The sequence below is a fragment of the Branchiostoma lanceolatum genome, chromosome 13 (genome assembly GCF_035083965.1).
Source record: "Branchiostoma lanceolatum isolate klBraLanc5 chromosome 13, klBraLanc5.hap2, whole genome shotgun sequence".
NCBI classification, from domain to species: Eukaryota; Metazoa; Chordata; class Leptocardii; order Amphioxiformes; family Branchiostomatidae; genus Branchiostoma; species Branchiostoma lanceolatum.
In genome coordinates this window covers 8,249,769-8,270,921 of record NC_089734.1, presented here as the reverse complement: position 1 = coordinate 8,270,921, position 21,153 = coordinate 8,249,769, and the positions used below count along the sequence as shown (strand labels likewise).

Below are 21,153 nucleotides of genomic sequence, written 5' to 3'. Positions count from 1 at the left end.
CTACCAATTATTTTTTTTTTTATAAAACTTTATTGTATTTTGACAGTTTAGTTCCTTCAGTACTTTTGTCAACAACAGTGAATATGTCCAAAAATTGTGTTGTAGAGTCAGCTTAGAAGTGTTATGTGTTTTTCAAAGCTGTAAATTATGTAGTTATGAGATGCTTTATGTTATGGCCATCGACTATGAAATCACACATTATGAAAGTACTAAAATAAATGGCCCATATGAAATGCATAATTCATATGTCTTTATATTAGTTTTATTGCAAGTGACAGTAGAAAGATGTGTAGACACAATGTCTAGATTACTTTCACTGTGCTGGAGTTAAAGCAATATTTTTATCGTTATGTACCTTTGAGCCTCATCGTGTTGGAAGCCATTTTGAAAGCTCCTCCTGTCACCATGGAGATTTCTATGGCATGATGGGAAAAGATGAACTCATCCCTACTACATTATTCATGAGATGTATATGATGTCATGCATGAATGGTCCCTTGGGCACTCCAGGGTGCATGTGTGCAAAAATGTGTCCTCTACCCGTGTAGTACTATTTTTGAAAACGGTGAAGTCTGGATGGCTTTGAACATAATTGAGAGGCTTACGCTGGATGAGTTGTCTTCCTTCCAAGTGCAACGAGGTTTGTATTACCACGTGATAGTCTTGTGGCTCGGTTATTTCGGCTCCCCTAAGTGAAAGAGGAAGACCTCTTGCTGTGTCTGGCGTGGAAATTTTCTGTCTCCAGCGAATCCCCAACGCTTCAAAGAAAAGCCAGGAGGGAAGCCAACTGGTGGGAAGTCACGATTTTGGGCGGTCTGGAATATTACGAGGATGCATCAATTTGATCACATTGACATCCAGGGAGGATCGTAACTTCTGTAATATCCTTTGGGATAGAGGTAGCATCATTGGTTGGCACAGACTAATTTGATTAGTAAGAAAATCAGCCCCAAATTCTGGGTGTGTTCTGGGAAGTGCGGTAGTTGTTCTGCACCGAGCCAAGAAGATGTTGAGGTAAGGTTTCCTGTGATATATGAGATGGTATCTTGTACTTTGGTCTCATCAGTGATGATTAAGTTGATCTCTTACATTACTCATCTATTGGTGATTACTTTTACTGTAAGTTGTCAGCATTGATCGTTAGATTTAAAGGTCTCCTGTTGGTTGTTATGATGAGGATATCAGGATGTATTGGACGTGAAATGGATGATCTATTCTTACGGATATCAGTTTATGTCATAGGTGAAGGAAACAAACAGTACTGCGGTGTGCATACTGGGGGAAAAGAGGATCTTTTGTTACAGGATGTTTGTGTGCAGTTTGTGGTTAAGTTCTGGTATTATCTGATGTTGAATTGATGAGGTTAGGATTTGAGATGGAGAAAATGAGAGTGATGTCATGGGGTGGGGGCAGCAACAATCCACACTTGTGGTTGATGACCTTGCACTTCATGAAGAAGTGTTGAAATTGGAGTGATTTTGTAGGAAGTGACCGTAGCTAGAGACCCTACAATTGAGGTAGGTTTATCCATATCCATATCGCACCCTCAAACTTGTTGGTACATTCTGTGTAAATGTATTTTTCGTTTAAGAGAGTGTTGTATAAATGCATCTCATGTGGTGTATACATGTGCCTTATCTATACGGTACAAATGTATGGTGTAAGTAAATTCCGCAACTAGTGTAACAATCTGTCTTGTGACACCAAATGATTTAGGGTACCATATCATGCAAGTACGAATCTATCTACAAAACACAAAGAGAAAGTCATCATCATCATCATCTTGCAACCATCAAAATTTTAATTTGTGAATGATGAAAAGATTGACCTTGTTTGTTCGTGACTGGAGATCATTTACATTTTATATCCTGAGCGGAGTTTGACAGGATAGCTTGTTTGTTGGGCGTGATAACATCAGGAAGTAGGAAGGGGAGTGAAGTCATCCATGTATGTGTGTGAGGTCCAGGATACCACTGTGTACCAACTTACACTCCTCACTGGTGAGAAGAGAGCTTGTACATGTGCAAGGACTTGTGCAACAGATTTGCAAAGAAAGGTAAGTTGAAGAAGTGTGTGTGTGTGTTTGTGTGTGTGTGCGTGCGAGCGTGCCTGTGTGTGGAGGGGGGGAGGAGATGAAAGGAATTTAGTCAAACTTATGTATTCTATGATGACCACTCAATGGACTGGAAGAAAATACTCAGACTGGTGGTCACTATAGACAGGATTTTTAATGCTGATCTCCAAGCAGATCTGTCTGCAGTATCAAAAGAACCTGTACCAAAAGCACCGGAGGCTTTAGGTGCAGGTTGGCCCTTTTGATACTGCCTTGCTACCGATAGATCTGCTTGGAGATTATCTTAATGCTGGGGTCAAGGGAAAATAATGTAAGGGACCACCAGTAAGCGGCCGCAATGGCCATGGGGACTCTTTAATTAATGCAGAGGTGGTCACTCGTAGTACAGTTTTGAGTGTACATGTTGGTTACAGTGTAGCTGCTATTTCTAGAGGAAATTCAATTGAGGAAAGATGACAAGCAAAACCTTGAAATGTAGATAACAGAGTTCCTCAATATCATGTATGTAAAATAGATTTATCCAAGGGGTGGGGTAAATTCTAATATATATATTTTGCCTGTATCTAAACTAGATTTTAGTTCGGTAATTGTTGAATCATTGCCCAATATATTTGGAATAGCCCAACCGACTCCCAAAATATTCATGGAATAGTCCAATCGATAAAGGATTAATTAGCTGTTATGATTGTAATTTAATCTTAATCTTGTGTAATGCTTTCAGAAACATGAATGCTTAAATAGTTATGAATTCTTCTGTGCTATTGTCAATCATAGTTACCAGAAATAATTCTGAAAGCCATAGCATGAATGATTCAAATATGCATGCAGAAACAGAATCCCAAGTTAATACAGCAATGAGTACAGATTGCAAAGAAGACTGGAAGCAACTAAGATGCTTCCTAACATTATGATAGGTATTGAACTCATCAAAGAATGATTTATGATTAACAAAACACAGAAAGGTAAAAAATTTTCTGTTGCATTGAAACAATATTACATCTCGCCTGTATTTCTGTGCAGTTTAGGTCAGGGTCATTTTGTGGTGAGTAGTAAAAAAATGGTTTCGTCAGTCAAAGCTTTTTTTGTGCAACAAATAGTCTTGAACGTGTTATCCTGTTTGATGATTGTATCGGTGGCTATGAAGTTTGCAAATGAAATATGAGGCATGCATTCCTTGCTCTGTTAAGGTTTATTCAACAGCCATAAATACTATACATGAACTTGATACTCCTGAACCGTACCAAGGATACTGTTGTGGCAGTGTGGACAGTTGTTGTCATCAATAACAAGTGCACAATGATTGCTTTTTGCCTGAAAAAAATCCTGAGAGTAAGTGTAGATGGCACTATTTCATTTTTCATTATTGCAAACACTCCCAAAGTCACAGGTTTGATATGTTGCAATATCTTAAAAAGGAATTTCACATCTGAAATAGTCATGAAGAATACCTTGAGTTGATGTGTATAGTATTTTGTTCTTCGCGTTTACATAGAACTTAATTTTTTCACTCAGATATAGCAATTTTGTATTCCAGCTGTTGTTGAGATATAAATGACTAGTAGCTTCTATAGTTGCAGACTAATAACAGAGATTGTTACCAAAAGGCTGTAATAAATTTTCCGGTCAAATATGTTACATACTTTGCAGGATGTACTCTAGGGCAGTCTAAGAGTAAAATGTCTTCAACAATTGCTTTTTTTGTTCCATGTCCATGACTTTCTAAAAGGGTACAGTTCACATAGATATTGATATATCGAGATTGATCTTTCCATGTCTGTCTTTGTAGGATGTTGCCAAAAGAAGGCTAAGCTACTTAAAGGAAATGACTTCATGACTAAAAAGAAACTTGGCAAGTTGAATTAGATTAGTGAGGTGTGAATGTCTAAACATGGAAGTGGATGTCACAGTTTGTTCTGACATGTTTGTCTTTTCTGTTTGTCAGCAAACTCCCGAATGACCCGCTAATTAGTTTAGATAAGGTCATCCTATATGACATCATTATCACACCCATGGGGGCTTTGTGGGTCCAGTGGGTTGTCATGGCAACAAACAAAAGACAGCATATTTGCAGATGAACATCAAGCATTGTTGCTGTAAAATACTGAATATTTAGTGCAGTTGAGAAACAGCCTTTGTTTCTGCTTGGCATCATATGACCTCCACAACTGTCATAGAAAAGCAGCATGCTTTATCTCCCCCATATTAAGGAGTTAATGGTTCCTTCTTAGTTCACATGTATGTTCAAGTGGACTTCTCCACTGTGAGGATGAGGGTGGTATTTTTCCTGTAATCCGAATGCAAAACTAACCGCAGTGATGCTTTCACAGTTGTTCCCTTGCCAACTTCCATATATGGGGAACTATCTGAGGTCACATGTCTGAAAACTGACAAGCCAAAGTCATGTAAGCCTCAGACGGGCAGCTTGTAAAACTGTTATTGTGGAAACTGCCAGTGGTGGGATAGAAAATCCTGGCCAGTAGAGTCAGTTTTTGCAGGGGAATCTCTAACTGTCAGGAACAGGTACAGGTATGGATAAGTATGTGTTTTATTGTCTTAGGTGATATGGCAAAATTAATTGATATGTATATGCAAGAACATTGAATATAATGTCCTCGGTATATACAAGATCATTAAGATGCCAGTCACTTATGTTCTATGAATATGAATCTGTTGTTTGTTTATTGATTCTGTGTGTATTGATTGTTATATTCTTCACTTATATCATAGTTTCTATATTTCATTGTAAAGTCATGTTATAGCATTAGTATGATCAGCAATGTATTTCTCATTGGTACAGTGAACTTGAATCTTGTGAATGTTTCTATGGTTTGAGATGATTTCTTGGATCAAGCATTAGTTGATGTTTTAATTACTAACCTCTATTCAAGCCTCGTACTGGTTCTAGACTGATGCCGGGCAAGCATGAAGTAAGGCATGTATTTCCTTCCCCCAGTGGTAGCAGCCTTGTATGGCCATTCTTTGCACTCCGCGCAATCTGTCGGACATAACAGCCAAGTGTCGACTGTCCTGTGTTGTCAGTAGGTTAGTTACGGAACAAACCATTTGGTCCCTTTAGAAGGAGGATGTAGGATGGAAGTCATGTTTAACAGTTAACATTTTTTTTCGCTCTTGGATATCAACTCTTTGTCAGATGTGATTCCAAACTTTTCATTTTGTAGTGTTTACCATCTGTTTGAAGTTGAAGAGAGAATGAAGCATGCCATCCTAATCCATAGAGAAGCTTCGAGCATGTCTTGTTCTCCCAGTGGATTAAAAGTCCAGACAAATCTGTACTTTTGTATTTTGATTATCAACATTACATATAGACTAGATTTAGCATGATTTAAATTCTGGACTTTTCCGTCCTTTTCTTGACTTTGCTTGGCTTTCGTTTAGAATCTTGGCGTGTGTTCTTCCCAGAAATGGACCGGTCTAACCCGCTGTAGTGTAACACCCAACTACAACATTGACACTTAGCACACTGAGGCTTGTGGCTACAGTCTGATGTTATTGTTGCCTGTTGTCAGAGTGCCAGCATTCCTCCATCTAGTAACGTTGGGTAACCTAAATTCGTGGGGTACTTAAAGTCGGGATTTTTCGAAAACGGGGTATTTAGGGATATGTGCTAGATGCAACATCAGTAATACCGCTAGAAATGCAAACTTGACAGACTAACGCATTCAGAACACTGTCTGAAAAGCTTCGATAACCATGCATTAGAAGTTGGCGACGTCAAAACCTCTCCGTCCCTTATTGACAGAGTCTGGGGGCTTCGTGGGAGACTCACACTGCACGGTTGTTCGCTGGTTTATAAGACAAATGTCACATCTCCTGCCTGCTAAACACAATTATTTACAAGACAACTAATTAGAATCTCTTTTGCTAACCTACAACTGGACTCTAAGTGTGATCAATCATCAAAACTCCTCTCTGTTGCTACAACCTACGGCACGTGTATTTTCCCGCCGCCATATTGTTAACCAGAATCCTGTTGTCAAGCAGACGGCAAAGGTTTGTGAGGAACACTTTTTTGTCTAAATGCTGCGTGTGATAGTGGACTGAGGAAGATATTTTCCTCAAAGTTTGCTCCTAACACAACAAGGAACACATGGACATAGTAGTATTACCATTGCTACGGCATCCAGCTAACTTACCATGAATAATGTAACGTTACACGTTGCCCGATGATGACGATGGGCCGACTTTGAGTGAAGTTCTACCGACTCAACACACGGGTTGTTCCCGAACTGGCCTGATGTGTGCGGTACGGCCGTTTTTTCGTGTATTTTTTTTACTTGGACACGTCTATATCCATAGCACTCTCTTCAAGCCAAGGATGGAACGAATAGCTGCTGTATAAAATGTAATTAGCGGTAAGATATTCAAGACGAATCTTCTCTCCCGAATTAATGTGCCCCCCTGTCCGACAACACTGTCATTGTGCGTGCGGCGGACGGTAGTTTCAAGTTGAAATATTATGGTGTCAGCACGACTAGAGACAAAATCTACCATATATATGATTAGTGCAAAGATAGTACATGATACTGACAGAATTATAGAAAAAAAGGATGGTTTATTGTTCTGCTAGATTGATTTCAGTCAACCATTATCGGAAAAATCCCGAATTTAGGTTACCCAACGTTACGTACATCTGAGTTATCCCTGTAGCATTTTCTCTCCACACTCTATCCCCATGTTTCACACTGCCTTGTCCCCGTCCCCTAGTATGAAGGGAGGACTGAGGAAACCGAGGTCAAGCCTCCGCAACCGCGGAATGACCGTCGACCAGGCGCGAGCGGCGGGGAAGGTAAAAAAGCGAGTACGATGGCGGTAAGTGGAGGACAGGAACGTCGCTGAAAAGCCGGAGGACACTAACACGCTGACTCCGGGAGTGCGAGCATGAACTAACGTCGTAGTTTTCCTTCTAGATTTCAGAGAGTAGTGGTGGCTGCAGCACGCAACCAGCAACAGCATGCTGAAATATGTGATATTTTGTATTTGTTGGTGACAACAAGGAGGTTATAGTGGAAAATGTAGGCCTTGTACTGTTGTAGTGTAGAATTAATCAGAGAGAAATCTTTTAGTTCAACCTTGCTGTTATTTGCAAAATCTTGAACATGTAATGATGTATACTAATAATATGTAGTTAGTGTATGCTTCAAGACTTAGATCTAATCCTGAACACAAGCCTAATTTTGTTGATGTCATGCTGTATAACTTGATACGTATGAGTATTGGGTTAACTAGGGAGTAGTGTATCTGTAACATAGACTATTATTAGATCATTTAGCTGAGTGACACATTATAGGACATGTTATCTGAGATGACCCAGTCTGATATCTCCATAACAGCATTAAAATTCCAGGTCAGCTCTGTAATTATCTGAAAATATAATTACTTCATAATGATACCTCTCCCAAAAAAAGACATGCAAAAACTTGTTTGTGTTTCAAACAAACCGAAATATTAACTTTAGCTTGTATATATTTTGTGTGAATGTCACTATTTCTTGATATCTTGTAATTTGAAACTAGGAAATACAACGTTCATGCAAAGAAAGCAATACTATCTTCCCTGTCATCCCTTGAATCTATATTATGTAGACTTATCAATGCAGAATTGCATCTAAGTTTATAACCATTCAATGCAGTGCATGAATGAAAAAGTTACATGGTCCAAACAAGGTCCAAAATGGTTATCTGGTCTATTATACTTTTTTCAAGGAAAGTCTTTTCATAACATGATGATATATGACCTTTGCTCTCCTTGAGTCATTAGTATGAGTTAGATACAAATCCCATTGATGACATACAATGATGGCCATTCTGATTATGATGAGTCAGAAAAATCTAGGATTATATTTCTGGGACAGTCTTTTTATCTCTGAGATGAAATCATCAGAAAGGAATTGATTTAGGGCTCATGTTCGCAGTTTGAAATATTTTTGTTAGAAGCCAGGCCCGTAGCAAAATGAGTCGATGTTTTCAAAATATATGACCTAGGTCATTTTGCATCATTGCGTTGTAATGTATTTATTGATGACTCAATCAGTTGAAAAAAAATTACCTTGGATATTTCTTCTTTAAAACATCCTCTCTGTACTTCCAAAGTTTAAGTTTTTATTCGATTTCAGAAAGATCGAAACTTGAGGATAACAGACGATATTTACATGTAGGTTTAGTTCAAGAGTCAAGACTTAATTCATCATCAAGACTTCAAGGTGACTTGAAACTAGGCATGTGCCAATCTGTGTCAAAACAAAACCGGGTATGTACCACGGTACAATGTAAAACCTCTCACCCATTTTATGCTTCTCAAAGTGAACGTGCCCGCGGCACTTATTAGATTGGCAAAGGAGTGTTTTTCTGTGTTGTGAGGTAATTACATTATCCAGGTCTTACCTCCATGATGGAACGCCTGCCTTTTCTGGCTAGCCTTGATTGGAGATGTTAGGCCACACGTACACGCCTGGTTTTCTGAATTACGTCATTTTGAAATCCCAAATCTGGTGCAAGAGAAGGAAAATATCAAGAAATACTTTTCTTTTGTAAAATGTATTTTTTTTTTAATGTTAGAAGATTCTGTCACTTTATTGAATTTTAACACTGTAATTTGAATGGCAACTTCTTGATTTGCAGTGAATTACAGTAACGTCATGTTGGGGTTTGAGCTTTGTTATAAATCTTTGCCCATCAATGAGGGAGAAACATTTTTTTAGGACTCTCAAAGACCAGGCAAAAGTCGATGCATTGCAGACGTCATTCAGGAAATCAAGTTTGAACGACATTAGAGAGGAGGTCAGGGAGACAGCAAGGATTATGGGATTTAGGTACACGACAGTTCGCTTAGATCCGAGACAACTTTCCACTCATCATCTGATTTACAATTTCTTGAGCAAGAAATTGCTTTAAACTTTTAGGACCAAACCCTGACGGCATTCTCATCATTCCTGAATACCTCCATTGGTAACGACATCAGTTCTTCACCAACCGTGTCCCTCCCAGACATCCGTTCCCAAGACAACTCGTTTAGCTAATGCTTGCTCCTGGTGTTGATCCAAGACTTCACTTATATCTTCTCTGTTAGATCTCATGTGTCGGGGAGCTTAGCAACCTAATTAGAGCAGTGCTGATCACAGATGTGCAGAGTGTCTTTCACTAAACTCTGTAGATGGGTAAACCAAGAGATTTAAAATGTTGTTGCTCAAAGCATATCTGACTGGGTTGTCCTTACCAGTTGCACATCCTAAAAATGACCTTCCCCTTTTTTGTCCGCAATATGCGATTCTATAGTCATTTCCTCTTCAGATTCAAAACTGTATCACAACAGTTGTCCAAATTAATGTGATGAATCTTTTGAAAGTTTAAACATATATCTATCTTGCAGAAAGAATGATTCTAACCTAAACTGATGTAATATTTGACGGTCTGGTAGACATGTAATGAAGCATGCTGTGTTGTCCATATCACCTGTGTCACCTCATCATGTATGGAGGACATGTCAGGCCAACATCCAATTTGTCTGCCTCTAGATCATCCCTCCATCCATCAAAAGGTGACATCATCTAATATAATGGCATTCAATTGTTGGTCATGTGACACAGATTCTATGATTGGAAGGAAACATGATTGAAATCCTGGATTTTTGAGAATTAGGAGCTTTTTTGTAGTAAGTAAGAGTCTTACTCTTAAATAGAGATATAAAAGAATCTTCATAATTTGTGACACAAAATTATGGTTATCAACATCACAGTATGGTTATCAAGGATAAAGTTTGATTTTGAGTTTTATGTCTCTATACTTGTTATTGGTTCAAAGCTTTCTTTAAATTCTAATACTAACATCTTTGTATTTGACTTGTTATACTTACAGCATAATCTAATTTAGGATCATATATTAGTGAATATATCTTACAGTGTAACTTACTACTCATATTCAAAGTTAATACAAATTCAAGTGCAATGGCTGTAGCATTCCTTTACATACAAATGTACTTAGATTTCTGGCATAGTCCTAGCATTATATTTTTGAAGTATAACATATTTTGCCTACTACTCACACAGAGACCACCATACGGTGCCTGCATGCTTTTCGCTTTTAACCCTTCAGTGCATTTTGTGATTTGTGTTCATTCATTCATTCATGTTCCGATGAGAAGGGCTACTGCACAAAATCAGTGGTTGTACGGATAATTTCATGCTAGTAACATGTTGTTGTATGTAGATCTGTGTTATCCATCTATGCTCATTTCCATGACTATATTGCCTTCAAGGCTTTTTTATCCTGAAAGATAAGTGGGTATTTAAACTTTAAAGCACAGTTTAGTGGTTATATGAACTGTTGTTTCTCTTCACTCAAAACACTTGAAAGTTACAAAAAATACAAACATTTGAAAGTTACAAAACCTAAAATGATGCGTCATTCCTCCAAACAGCATCATTTTGTTGTATTGATTTACGGCATAACCTGCCTGTGAGTATGAAAGATCATTATCAACAGTTGTCAGAGCTCAAGTCATAAACTTGCGGTACAGCAAGCTCCTCTCTCTTAGTACATCCATCTTCAGTGGCAGTTTTCTCATCAGGAAGCAGACATTATCGTCTCTGTATTTATTGCTACATTCATATTTATAAGCTAGTAGAGATGGCTAATAATGAAAGGCTATTAGGTGACATCAATCACATAATGGTTGAATAATCAGTTCAAAGTTGTAGCCTATACTTTTCTATCAGAATTAAGAAACATCTTTCAGAATTCACTTGTATAACCATGGAGGAAGAAGTATCTGTTTAATGGTATAAATGGATCACGGTATTTGAAGTAGTTAATACTCTGACAGTTTGCTTGTAGCTGTTCTTGTTTCTACCAGACTTCTAATGATAGTTTTAACAGCATGGCTTCTGGTCGATGAAATATATTGATTAGCGTGTGGCATCTCATATAACACTCTTTGTAACTCCTAGTCATTGTATGCTGTCTGTTCTAAAGTGAAAGGTAAAGGACCATTCGCTTTTGTCTGCTTCGTTATATTTAATGATTGTGCAGTAGAATGAGTCTTCTTTGTGAAGTGTAGTAATGCTAACATAAGAATGGTTGTATCTGTATTGACGGCATGTTGGAGCATCCTGTATCTTCCTGCTTCTAATTTGTCTAGTGCCTGGACATAACCTAACTGCCGATAGAGGAAATGTGGGGGCATTATACCTTCATTAGCTCTCCACTGAAAGGTTTGTACAAGTTGGGGGCCCATTGACTCGAAATTGGTCAATTTTCACCAATTTGTGTGTAATCTTTGGCCTGGTGGTATATTGAGATGACCGTATGATGTGCAGTGCATCACAACAATTGTCTTTGTGTACATTTTACAATGTTTCAGACCTCTTGCCTTGGCTGTACAAATCAGCTGCAAATTCTATTCTTCAGTATCTAAAATGTGTTCTGCCTTGCAAATGTGAAGCACCGACTGTAGCTCGATTCTTGGAAGGATTTGGAGGTCCTCTGTCATCGTTATCAGTGACCGACAGAGCCGACAGTTTCAGTCAGGCGCTTAGTGAAGAGCCAGCGACCATCTGGTGTCTAAAGCTACTGGATTACAGCGACGTACAGAACAGATCCCACTCCTGACTGTAACAACGCTGTAACCATGGCCTTGTCAGGATATGCCCCACCCTGACTGATGTTGAACTTCAGAGGAAAGATTCGTTTTTAGCCATCCAGTGTCACACAGAAGGGTTATAGGCATAACGGAGGAGAAATTCTGAGTGTTGTTGTCTGTTTTTTTGCTCCAGGCTTGAACCAGAAGTAGCGAGCGATCCCGATACGCTGTCCGGGGACGACATGGACGCGGAACCGGACTCGGACCATGAGGGGGATCTGGACAAGATGTTCACGGATTGGTTGGGGGAGCTGGACAAAATGACGAAGGTGAGCGAGCTGTAGTTGTAGTCCATCGAAGTAAAACTCAGAGGACTTACTTCCTACCTATCTGTGTGTATGTATGAGCCAACATTGAAAAATGTCTATTGTACGTCTCAAGCATTTGTAACATTTCGAGTTTGGCGTACTTTTTTTAATTAAATGCAGAATTTTCAATAGTAACTAGCATGGGCTGTTGTGTAGAGTTTTCCTGTGATATGTATATGATTTGCCTTGCACGATACGACAACATCCTTGCCTTCCTTCAGCTGTTTTTGAAGCAAGAAAAATGGTGCAACTACATTGAATGTTCAAAGAAGTTTCCATTCCTTTCCTGACATTTTTGCGCCCCTTGAAGTACAAAAAAGAAGAGAGCAGGCTGCAGTTAGTACTGTCCTTTAAATATTCCGTATTCATATCACATCTGTAATACTTTGGCAGAGAGCCATGTGGCCCACTGCCCTGACTGCTTAGCCATGGACCATTTCGAAGGTTCAAATCAATCTTTTGTTTCTCAGACTGATTGCTGGATCCGTGCAAACACATGTGTATGAAAACTTCAATATATGATTGCCTAGAACTCTGTATCTACTTCTTTTAAAAGGTTGTTAAAAAGAAACAGAGGATTTTGTATATAATCCATATAACCTCCATTAACATTAATCCGCCGGGTTACGTGAAGCCGCCACTTTGAAAAACAGTGGGTTTGAGAGATCTCTAGTGCAGCACCCCCCAGGTATGCACAGTTTAGATATACAGGAGTGCATTATACTGGGGGACGTTGGATTGGAGATGTCTTTGGACGCATCTTTTCAGGGTGGCGGAATTATGTAACCAGGTCCTGGTGGACTTTTGTTAGTGGATGTTACCTCAATGACAATGTTGCTGACTTTTCTCTTTGTTTTTGTTGCAGTCTTTAGACGCGTCCACGTCCATGCAGGCTAAACCCAAGTCCCCTTCTCCCCCTGCCCCCAAACCCAAGCACATGGACAACTGGAGATTCTCAACCATTAACCTGGAAAGTAAGTCCAACATTACTTATCACCATTTATGGTAGTCATTTTTCTGTCAGACTCATAAGTCATATGAAGATCTCACTGTATTTACCTACCTGTGCTTTGTCATGATTTTTGCATTTTATTTTAAAAGAAATAAGCTCTGACTGAGAAATGGATTGCAACAATACCATTTTTGTATAGATTTTTAGATTACATTTGTACAAAGAAGTGATAAAGCCAGAGCTGTATATCCACAGTATTTTACTGGTGGGAATCAACATTCTGAAAAGTAAAAATACACACCAACACATTTAAAAGTAATATGTAAATCATACTTGAACTGATATCTTTTGTTATATTAGGAAAAATGTCTTTGAAACAGCATCTACAAGAAATGACTGTTAATTCCACTGTACCTTGTCGATGAATTTGCTGATTGCTTGTAAAATCAAATCATTCTTCATGATCTTTTACAGTAATAAAAGCATAAATGTCAACCCTGGGAATATGTAACTCTTTATAGTGTGATCATCACACCACTTTGTAGGGTCTCTGATGTGAAGATATTACTGCCTTTTCTATTTTGATTTGATTAAGAGGATTTGATTGACAGACGTTGATGTCCGAGATTCCCATCGCTGTCCACAGATGGCCTTTTATGGCTTTCTTATTCGATCAGGGATTGTCTCTGATTCCATCATGAAACAAATTGATCCACGATTGGTCGAAATGGAGAGAGTGGTGAAATCCCCTTTGGAATCTAACACTGCCCCAGTTTTGTGCAAATTTGATACTTTTCCATTTCGTGCTTACTTGATTAGATCCGATATAAAACCTATTGGATCAAATGGGAAATCACAGTAAAAGCTTGCTGTCCCACAGGTGGAAATATTGCTTAGAGGTCAAGCAATTGTGACACGCAAGGGACTGGACTTCTATAGGTTTATCTGCATGCTTTAGACAACATAGTGTAAACAGAAATGATAAATATCTATAATCATTTGACTATATATGTGGTTACAGGTATAGAAGTGTCAAGAGTATAGGGTTTGATTGTTACTGCATAATGTTGTTATAGGTATCTTATTACAATTTGTAAAGTTTCTGCAATTTGTCAGATTTTGTATACATCACGCTGTAATAAACAGAGACAAATATCCACCACAGGTTTTGGAGTTTTTTCTGTACTTCTTGGCATATTCACAGTAACATTGACTTTCTTGTGTTACAGCTACTGGTGACTCTGAACTTGATGCCTTACTTGGGGACCTGTGTGCTATACAGCAAGACCTCAGCGACACTATGGGTACGCAACCCGCAACCCCTCCCAAACCACCAGCAAAGGTACCACAACAACCACAACAACCACAACAACCACAGCAAGTTACTATCACACAAGTCCAACAGACTGTCATAACCAAAGAAGTAAAAACAGCTGTTGCAAACGGGAGCGTAACAGAGGGACTCGAGGGGGTGAGTGCGGCGACAGAGCCTGCCAGGATAACACAACCGCCTGCTGTTCAAAGTGCTCTTCATACCCAACAGAGAATCGAACCCCCACAGGTACAGCAAAGGACAGAAAGTGAAGCGAGTGATCCGGACGCGAAGCTGGATGATTTGTTGGCTCAGCTCGAGGTCGGAGTGACACAAGAGGGCGCGGGGGTCGTAACGAGACCACCACGACCGCCGCAGAAGGCACTGAGTATCAGGAGCGAAGATTCCGCCTTCACAGAGGAAGAGGACAATACTTTGAAGACAGGGCCTCTCAGTCCTGTAAGTATCTTACTCTTTAGTTTTGGTCTTAAAAATCTATAGCAAAACTTTAATATACCCTTGAGAACAATTGACAGTAACTAAGTACTTTCATGGAAACAAACGTCATCAGTTTAAAGAAAAGCTATGGTACTTATATATGTGTTATAAGTAGCATTGTGGCATTTTCCCCTGTAGGTAGTTGTTGCAATATTGGATATATGGATAGGTGGAGCTGTTTTCCACCATGCTATATATAAAAAGATCATGGTAACATGGTCTCATTTGGTATTCTGGTCACTTCTCAATGGTCTCGGATCTCGAAAATGATCTGAAAGATTTGTAATTAAGGAGGAAAGCGAGGAAATCCCTTTGCCATTTCCTTAAGACACTAGGGAGAAACTGTATGACCCTTAAGGCGTTTGAATTGATTTCTCAGACCGTACATCAATGAGATATCTGCAAAAACCATCTGTGCTGGAGGGAAGGTGTAAATCGACTGGCCGGCTGGGTCTTATAATACCCCACAGGAAGGGGCCATCTCAAAACGACATTACAATTTGTAACTGATATTATCTAGAAATGTTGACCTATTTATTTGTTCATTATGAAATGTGTGGGATTTTTCCTGTTGTTCTGACATCAACACCTACACTTAAACTTTAAATGAAAATTAGAAAATGGAAGTCTTTAGACATCCTGAACAATGGTACACGTTTAGTACAGAATGCACTGCAGATCTTTTCAGGAAAATGAAGACAATGTTAATTTACTTTTTGCTCAGTTTCATAACTGTTATGTTACCTCTCCCATGCACTGAAATTTGAAAATCAAATCTTAATTGTTTTCTTCTTAAGTACATGACAATGATTGAATTATCCCCAAATGTACTGGTTGTTCTGCTTTGATAAAAAAAAAATTTCATACATTTGACAGTTGAGAAGAAAGGCCACTGTCCATGGTGCTGAACAAGACAAGATAAAATTGACTGAAAATAAACTCACAACCACATTTGTATAGCACGTTTTTTGAGCAACATTTTATGTTTTGTATATTGTAATGTAAACAGGTAACAATCCAGTATACCATCTGAGTACTATCCAAACGTGTTCATATCACCACTCTTTTCCACGACTTCCCAAAATTGGTCTACTCTATAGAAAACCCAATGTGTAATTTACCATGACCTTGTATATTGACCACAGGCCTCTATACCATTAGTAAAGTGGTCACTGGCCTGCTGTCATTCCTTTTAGCTGTAGGTACAGATGACACTTCAAGTCTTTCAAATATTGATTCAGAAGCTGAGTATCCAGAACCCATTTCAACAAAACATGTAGTCACATTGCTGTACACATTGAGCTGATTTGGTCTGCACATTTTGCCTTTCTGTTAATGTAAAGGAATTGGACTGTCTAAAAATTCCCAAAAATTGTGGTACCTTTACTTTTAGCACAATCCATTTGCAATTGGCAATGGCGTTGTAGGCTGATGGTGTTTTTTTAACGTTGATGCTTTGAATCTTCCATTTTCACACAGTTGTCTGGAAGCGTGAAACATCGTTTGGATAGCTTGAAGGACGAACTGGACACAGTTGAACAGCTCACAGAGGTAGGACGAAAACTGCTGTGTTTGAATGTTTTCTTCATATTCCACTCGACATTGCACGCATGTACATGTATGTTCACTCCTCATCATATCATCTATGCGAAAACTTTGTACATGATTCCATATTGACAAGTCAGCTTCTTCTTCTCACATATTACAGGTGGCTTCTAAATGTGATATTTTGGTATCACCAAGTGCATACTTCTGAATATTTTTCAATACAATTTCTGTTTTAGGCTTGTACCAGACATGCATGTAAAATGTTGTATCGGCCAAGGATTTTATGTAATTATAAAAATTGCCATTTTGCCATCAATGTTTCTATCAAAGAAGTCATAATATAGGACATCTTTTAATCAGTTATTGTGGAAATGTGAGAGAGAAGTTGACTTGTCAGAGGCGTCACCCATGGTATACACTTGTACATCATTAGGTTATGTCACACACATCACATTGTTTTTCATTCCACTGCTTTTTCGTCTTTCATTCCTTCATTTGTATCTTGAGGTCTTCATTTCATGAGTTGAAGTTTGCCGAACTTTACATTCTGATAATTTCCATGTATTCAGAAATGCCATATATTTCAGCTGTGCAATGATTTCCACTCTGCTTGGTTTGCTGCACTGTTCCATAAGGCATGGTCACACGGTCATGTGATGGACTTCTGAGCACCCTTTCTGTAGCATGCTTTTTCACAGGCTTCCGTGGGAGCGACATTTTCTGAGCAGGTCAAACTCAAAGCGACGAGCATCAAGATTTTTCTATAACTATAGATCTGGTGTATTTGCACAACAAATGCACATAGTTCTTGTATCACAATTCACCAAACCTTTTGGGGATTAGATATAGTTTCTTTTTCTTTATCTGTACCATAGGCAAAAGAAAAAAAATTACGAAGCCTCCATAGGTGTTCAATTTTTATGTGTAAATTGGTACACACAATGTACAGATTTATTGCAAGCTGTGACAGCATAAGCACAGGTTACAAAATGCAGAAAACTTTAACAGTCCTCAACAGTCATTTGGAATCACATTTCAATGTCATGAGTTGCAGATTTTTACAAGTTCTGGACAGTATAAATGAGAATCTTAGGGGTACTGGAAAACTGCAGAATTCTACCAGGGAGGTGCATTTTCCTCCCTAAAATTGATCTGCAGCTTGAAAGGAAGCTGCAATTTGAAAAGAAGCTGCTAGCAGAATTGCTTCAAAAGCAATCCATTCTTCTCTAACGATTCCAAGTCACAGTTAATGTTAGCAGTAAAAAATGATACAGATCCATAATTCAATAATTTCTCTGTTCACAAATGAAACAACTCTGGCAGAAACATAACAATGTCCAAGATGGTGAATATTGAGAAAACTGCTCCCACTGAAGCCCTGTGTTTCTCCTGTCCTTATATGGTTATTGCACTTTGCTTTGTCTCTCTTTTCTGTGGCTAGCTGAAATTGATGGACAGGGAAGCCTCCAAAATCATCCAATCCATAGAGTGCCGCCCGCCAGCCACTCTCACAGAGGTACATATTGTCGTGTTGTTACTGTCCTATTTTTGTACAGTTTTCCTTGTGTAGCGTTTACAGTCCTTTTCGTTTTTAGCAGTGCTGCTCTGGAGCTGCTGAGGATTTTGTTTGTTTGATAGTTTTTGGTTTTCTAACACCAATAACTTGTTGTAGTGTACAGTATTGTGAACAGAAACACCCTTTAGATGCAGGCATAGCTATAGAATGTTGCCTAACTGCACTGAATATACAAGTCCTGTAGGGTAAGCAGCAATTTTAGAGACCATTTAGACTGGAAGCTAACTATCATAGGTATAGAAAACAAACTATAATGATTCCAAAAGTAATTTTTATCTTTTTGCTGTCAGTAAAAGTGAAGTAATTTTCACCATGAAAACTTTCTGAATCCTTAGTCCAAAAAGTATCCCTTGTGAGTTAATTTCTTGGGATGTGTCATTCTGTTCAAGCTCAAATTCATTTGCCATTCTGTTTCTTTGTCACTGGATAATGTCAAATCAACAAGCCTGATTTTGTTGAGGCTTATTTAACATTTCCCTTTTCAGCATGGCATTTTTATTCACAGCCTTCAAACATTCTGAATGACAACGAGAATATAAATGATTCAAGTTGCAAACTTGCCATCTTCAATTAAATGATATTATCACATGCAGTAGTAGCTACAATTTGTCATAGATATTGATATCTTTTCCCTTGCTTTTCTAGTCATCGCATATTGCTAACATCACTAAGCACCCAACATTTGTTGCTGTACGTATAACACAGTTACCTTTTGTCTTTCACACGTAACCTATTTGTTGTACCCTTTTCTGTCTTGTTCATTGTTCTGTGCACTGTTTGTGTAAAGATTGTTTCTTAAGTGCATAATTTTTAGTCAGTACTTGTGTTAGTGTTATAGTCTTTAAATATAACATGAGCTGTATCACTAAATTTCAGAACCATTTTTTGTAAATGGTAAATTATGTATGACTATATTAGACACGAAAACACAAAATCTACAAACTGCACCCATTAAATACAGATTGATTGTAGGTTCTTTTTGCAGGTTCCAGCCTCAGTGTATTTTTTTTAGCCTAAAAAGATTAACACACATTTGAATATTGCCATGATCTAGTGAGATATGTGCATATAACACAGAGTGCTGCCATAGGACTTACCGCAGCGTTTGCATAAAAGCGATCAATTAACTGCCCCCTACTGGGACTCTAACCGATATGCCAGACATAATCCAATAACCTACAATTAAATGTCCTTGTCGCATATTTTGAATATCTGTAGTTACTTTATATTATACCCGCGCACACATGCACCGAATGTAAGCATATTCATTGATTCCTGATCAGAATGTACATAGTTTGATGTAATGTTGTTAACACAATTTGTAGCAAACATTCTCACTGTGCATCAAAACATTTTGCGCACCAGACAAAAATGCACCATGACATGTCCTATTACCACATGAATGGGATTTAATGGTTTTATGAATATTTTCATCCCAGGCTTAAAACATCGAGCGACATTAGCATTTCCCTGGTGCCCATCCCGGGACGGAGGGACTGCTTTCTGTCTAACGTTGTGTCAATTCTGCCAAACCTTGCAGGAACAAAAAGCAGAGAAAGTAAAGGCAGAAAAAATCCGGATAGCGCTGGAAAAAATTAAGGAAGCAAGCGTACAGAAGGTAAGATGGCAAGATGTCATAATTGTGTTTTTCTCATGTTTATACATTTTTGGCTTCTGTTGTTACCATTGTTGATGCATTCGCTAGCTAGACATGCATTTTGATATGGTCCTTCTTTCAGTAGATATAGTTATGTGTTGAAAAGTACTCTGTGGTCCAAAACCTGAAAGGCATCTGATAGCATTACCGCTGTAGAAGAATCGCTTAGAGGTTACAGGAATATGTACAGGAATAGCTGATTTTACACACTGAGAGTGTTTTGATGTCAAATATTTGCATCACAAAGAGAGGTGGACATGGGTATTATGATCAGAATAGGCCTAGAACTTGATAGCAGTTAGTTGTATTATAAATGTCAAAATCATCACCAGTGTCAAAATATCAGAACTAAAAGAGCTAAGATTAGTTATGAACATGACACTGGAGTGGACGGAGCAATTATAGTAGCAATTTCCCTTTATTTTGGGTGGGGTATTGTATAGAGTTTGTCTTAAATTTCAAGAGACCCAAATGTTATCCAAAAATTTCCCTTTCCTTGGAATCAAGCATCAGATCTGAACTGTATTTTTTTCGGGCAGATTGTTAATTTCTATACCTGTCCGGAAGGCGTAAAAGTAAAAGTTTGTTTTGCACGTTGTCATGGTTATTCTGTTATGCCATTTTCAAAGACAAAGTTAAACAAATTTTGGACTGACACTTAGACAAGTTTGATACAGTACTATGCAAGGTTTATATAACATGAACAATGAAGTTTTGAAACTCATTGTTACCATTTTTCCAAACACAAAGAGATGGTTGAATTTGAAAATCAAAAATATTATTCCATGAATATCCCATGAATATTTGAACACATCTATGAACAAAATTCATATACATGAGGTTGCCGCATGAATTTGATCTTTTGAATACAAATGTCAAATGAAATTATCAAATACACAAATTGATAAACCCTACTGTAATACAGTTATACTGATATGTATTCTCCTGGTATTAAAACAAGTTCAGGGTGTTGGAGGAAATGGCAACTTTATTTTTGTGTGTTTCTGCATTCTTTTTAAAAAGTATCATTTTAAACCTTCCTGTTTACAATTCTATTTAATTGTTGGAAATAAAACATTTGTGGCGTATTTGTGAAAAATAATTCTAGCAAAAGACCAGGAAAAAACAGAAGTTACCACATTTTGTTGATGTATATTTATCAGGACGATATCCCTCATCCATTAATACAGACTAATTAGACCAAACTTGGTGTATATAATGAAATAAACCATCATGCGTTAAAGAGTACATATACGATTAGAGATGTAATTTTGGGTGTCCCCTGGGAAATCTCCCTACAATTATTGAAACACAATCCATTCACAAGAGATCAGTTTGTGGTACATCTGTGTAATTACAAAACCGTGTCATTTTCTTGGGTAAAGATTCATACTTGGTAAAACCAAGGTAAAACAGTTGTCTTTTTCACCAAGCAGAGTTCTTATTGAATAGCATGTTGACATGACACAATCATTTTTGTATGTCCTGTTAGAACCCATGAACTTCTTGACATTTTTCAAGATAACAGTATGAATTCCTTCCCAAAAACTGCTTCAGGTTTATCCAAGAAGGTTT

At 38.1% G+C, this 21,153-nt stretch overlaps 1 protein-coding gene across 13 annotated transcripts in view; it reads left to right on the top strand.

The window, feature by feature from the left end:
* Positions 1-21,153, top strand: part of LOC136447908 (amyloid beta A4 precursor protein-binding family B member 1-interacting protein-like) — a 49,491-nt gene that overhangs the window by 19,452 nt on the left and 8,886 nt on the right. For 7 of the 13 annotated variants that reach the window (XM_066447041.1, XM_066447042.1, XM_066447047.1 and 4 more), the window contains 7 exons: positions 11,861-11,996; positions 12,901-13,009; positions 14,217-14,758; positions 16,277-16,348; positions 17,787-17,861; positions 18,567-18,611; positions 19,462-19,539. In XM_066447041.1, the coding sequence (XP_066303138.1) occupies positions 11,861-11,996; positions 12,901-13,009; positions 14,217-14,758; positions 16,277-16,348; positions 17,787-17,861; positions 18,567-18,611; positions 19,462-19,539 (1,057 nt within the window). Of the gene's footprint in view, positions 1-495; positions 640-990; positions 1,014-6,780; positions 6,904-11,860; positions 11,997-12,900; positions 13,010-14,216; positions 14,759-16,276; positions 16,349-17,786; positions 17,862-18,566; positions 18,612-19,461; positions 19,540-21,153 lie in introns of those variants that run through there. The other 6 variants (XM_066447046.1, XM_066447040.1, XM_066447034.1 and 3 more) reach the window with 6 other exon arrangements.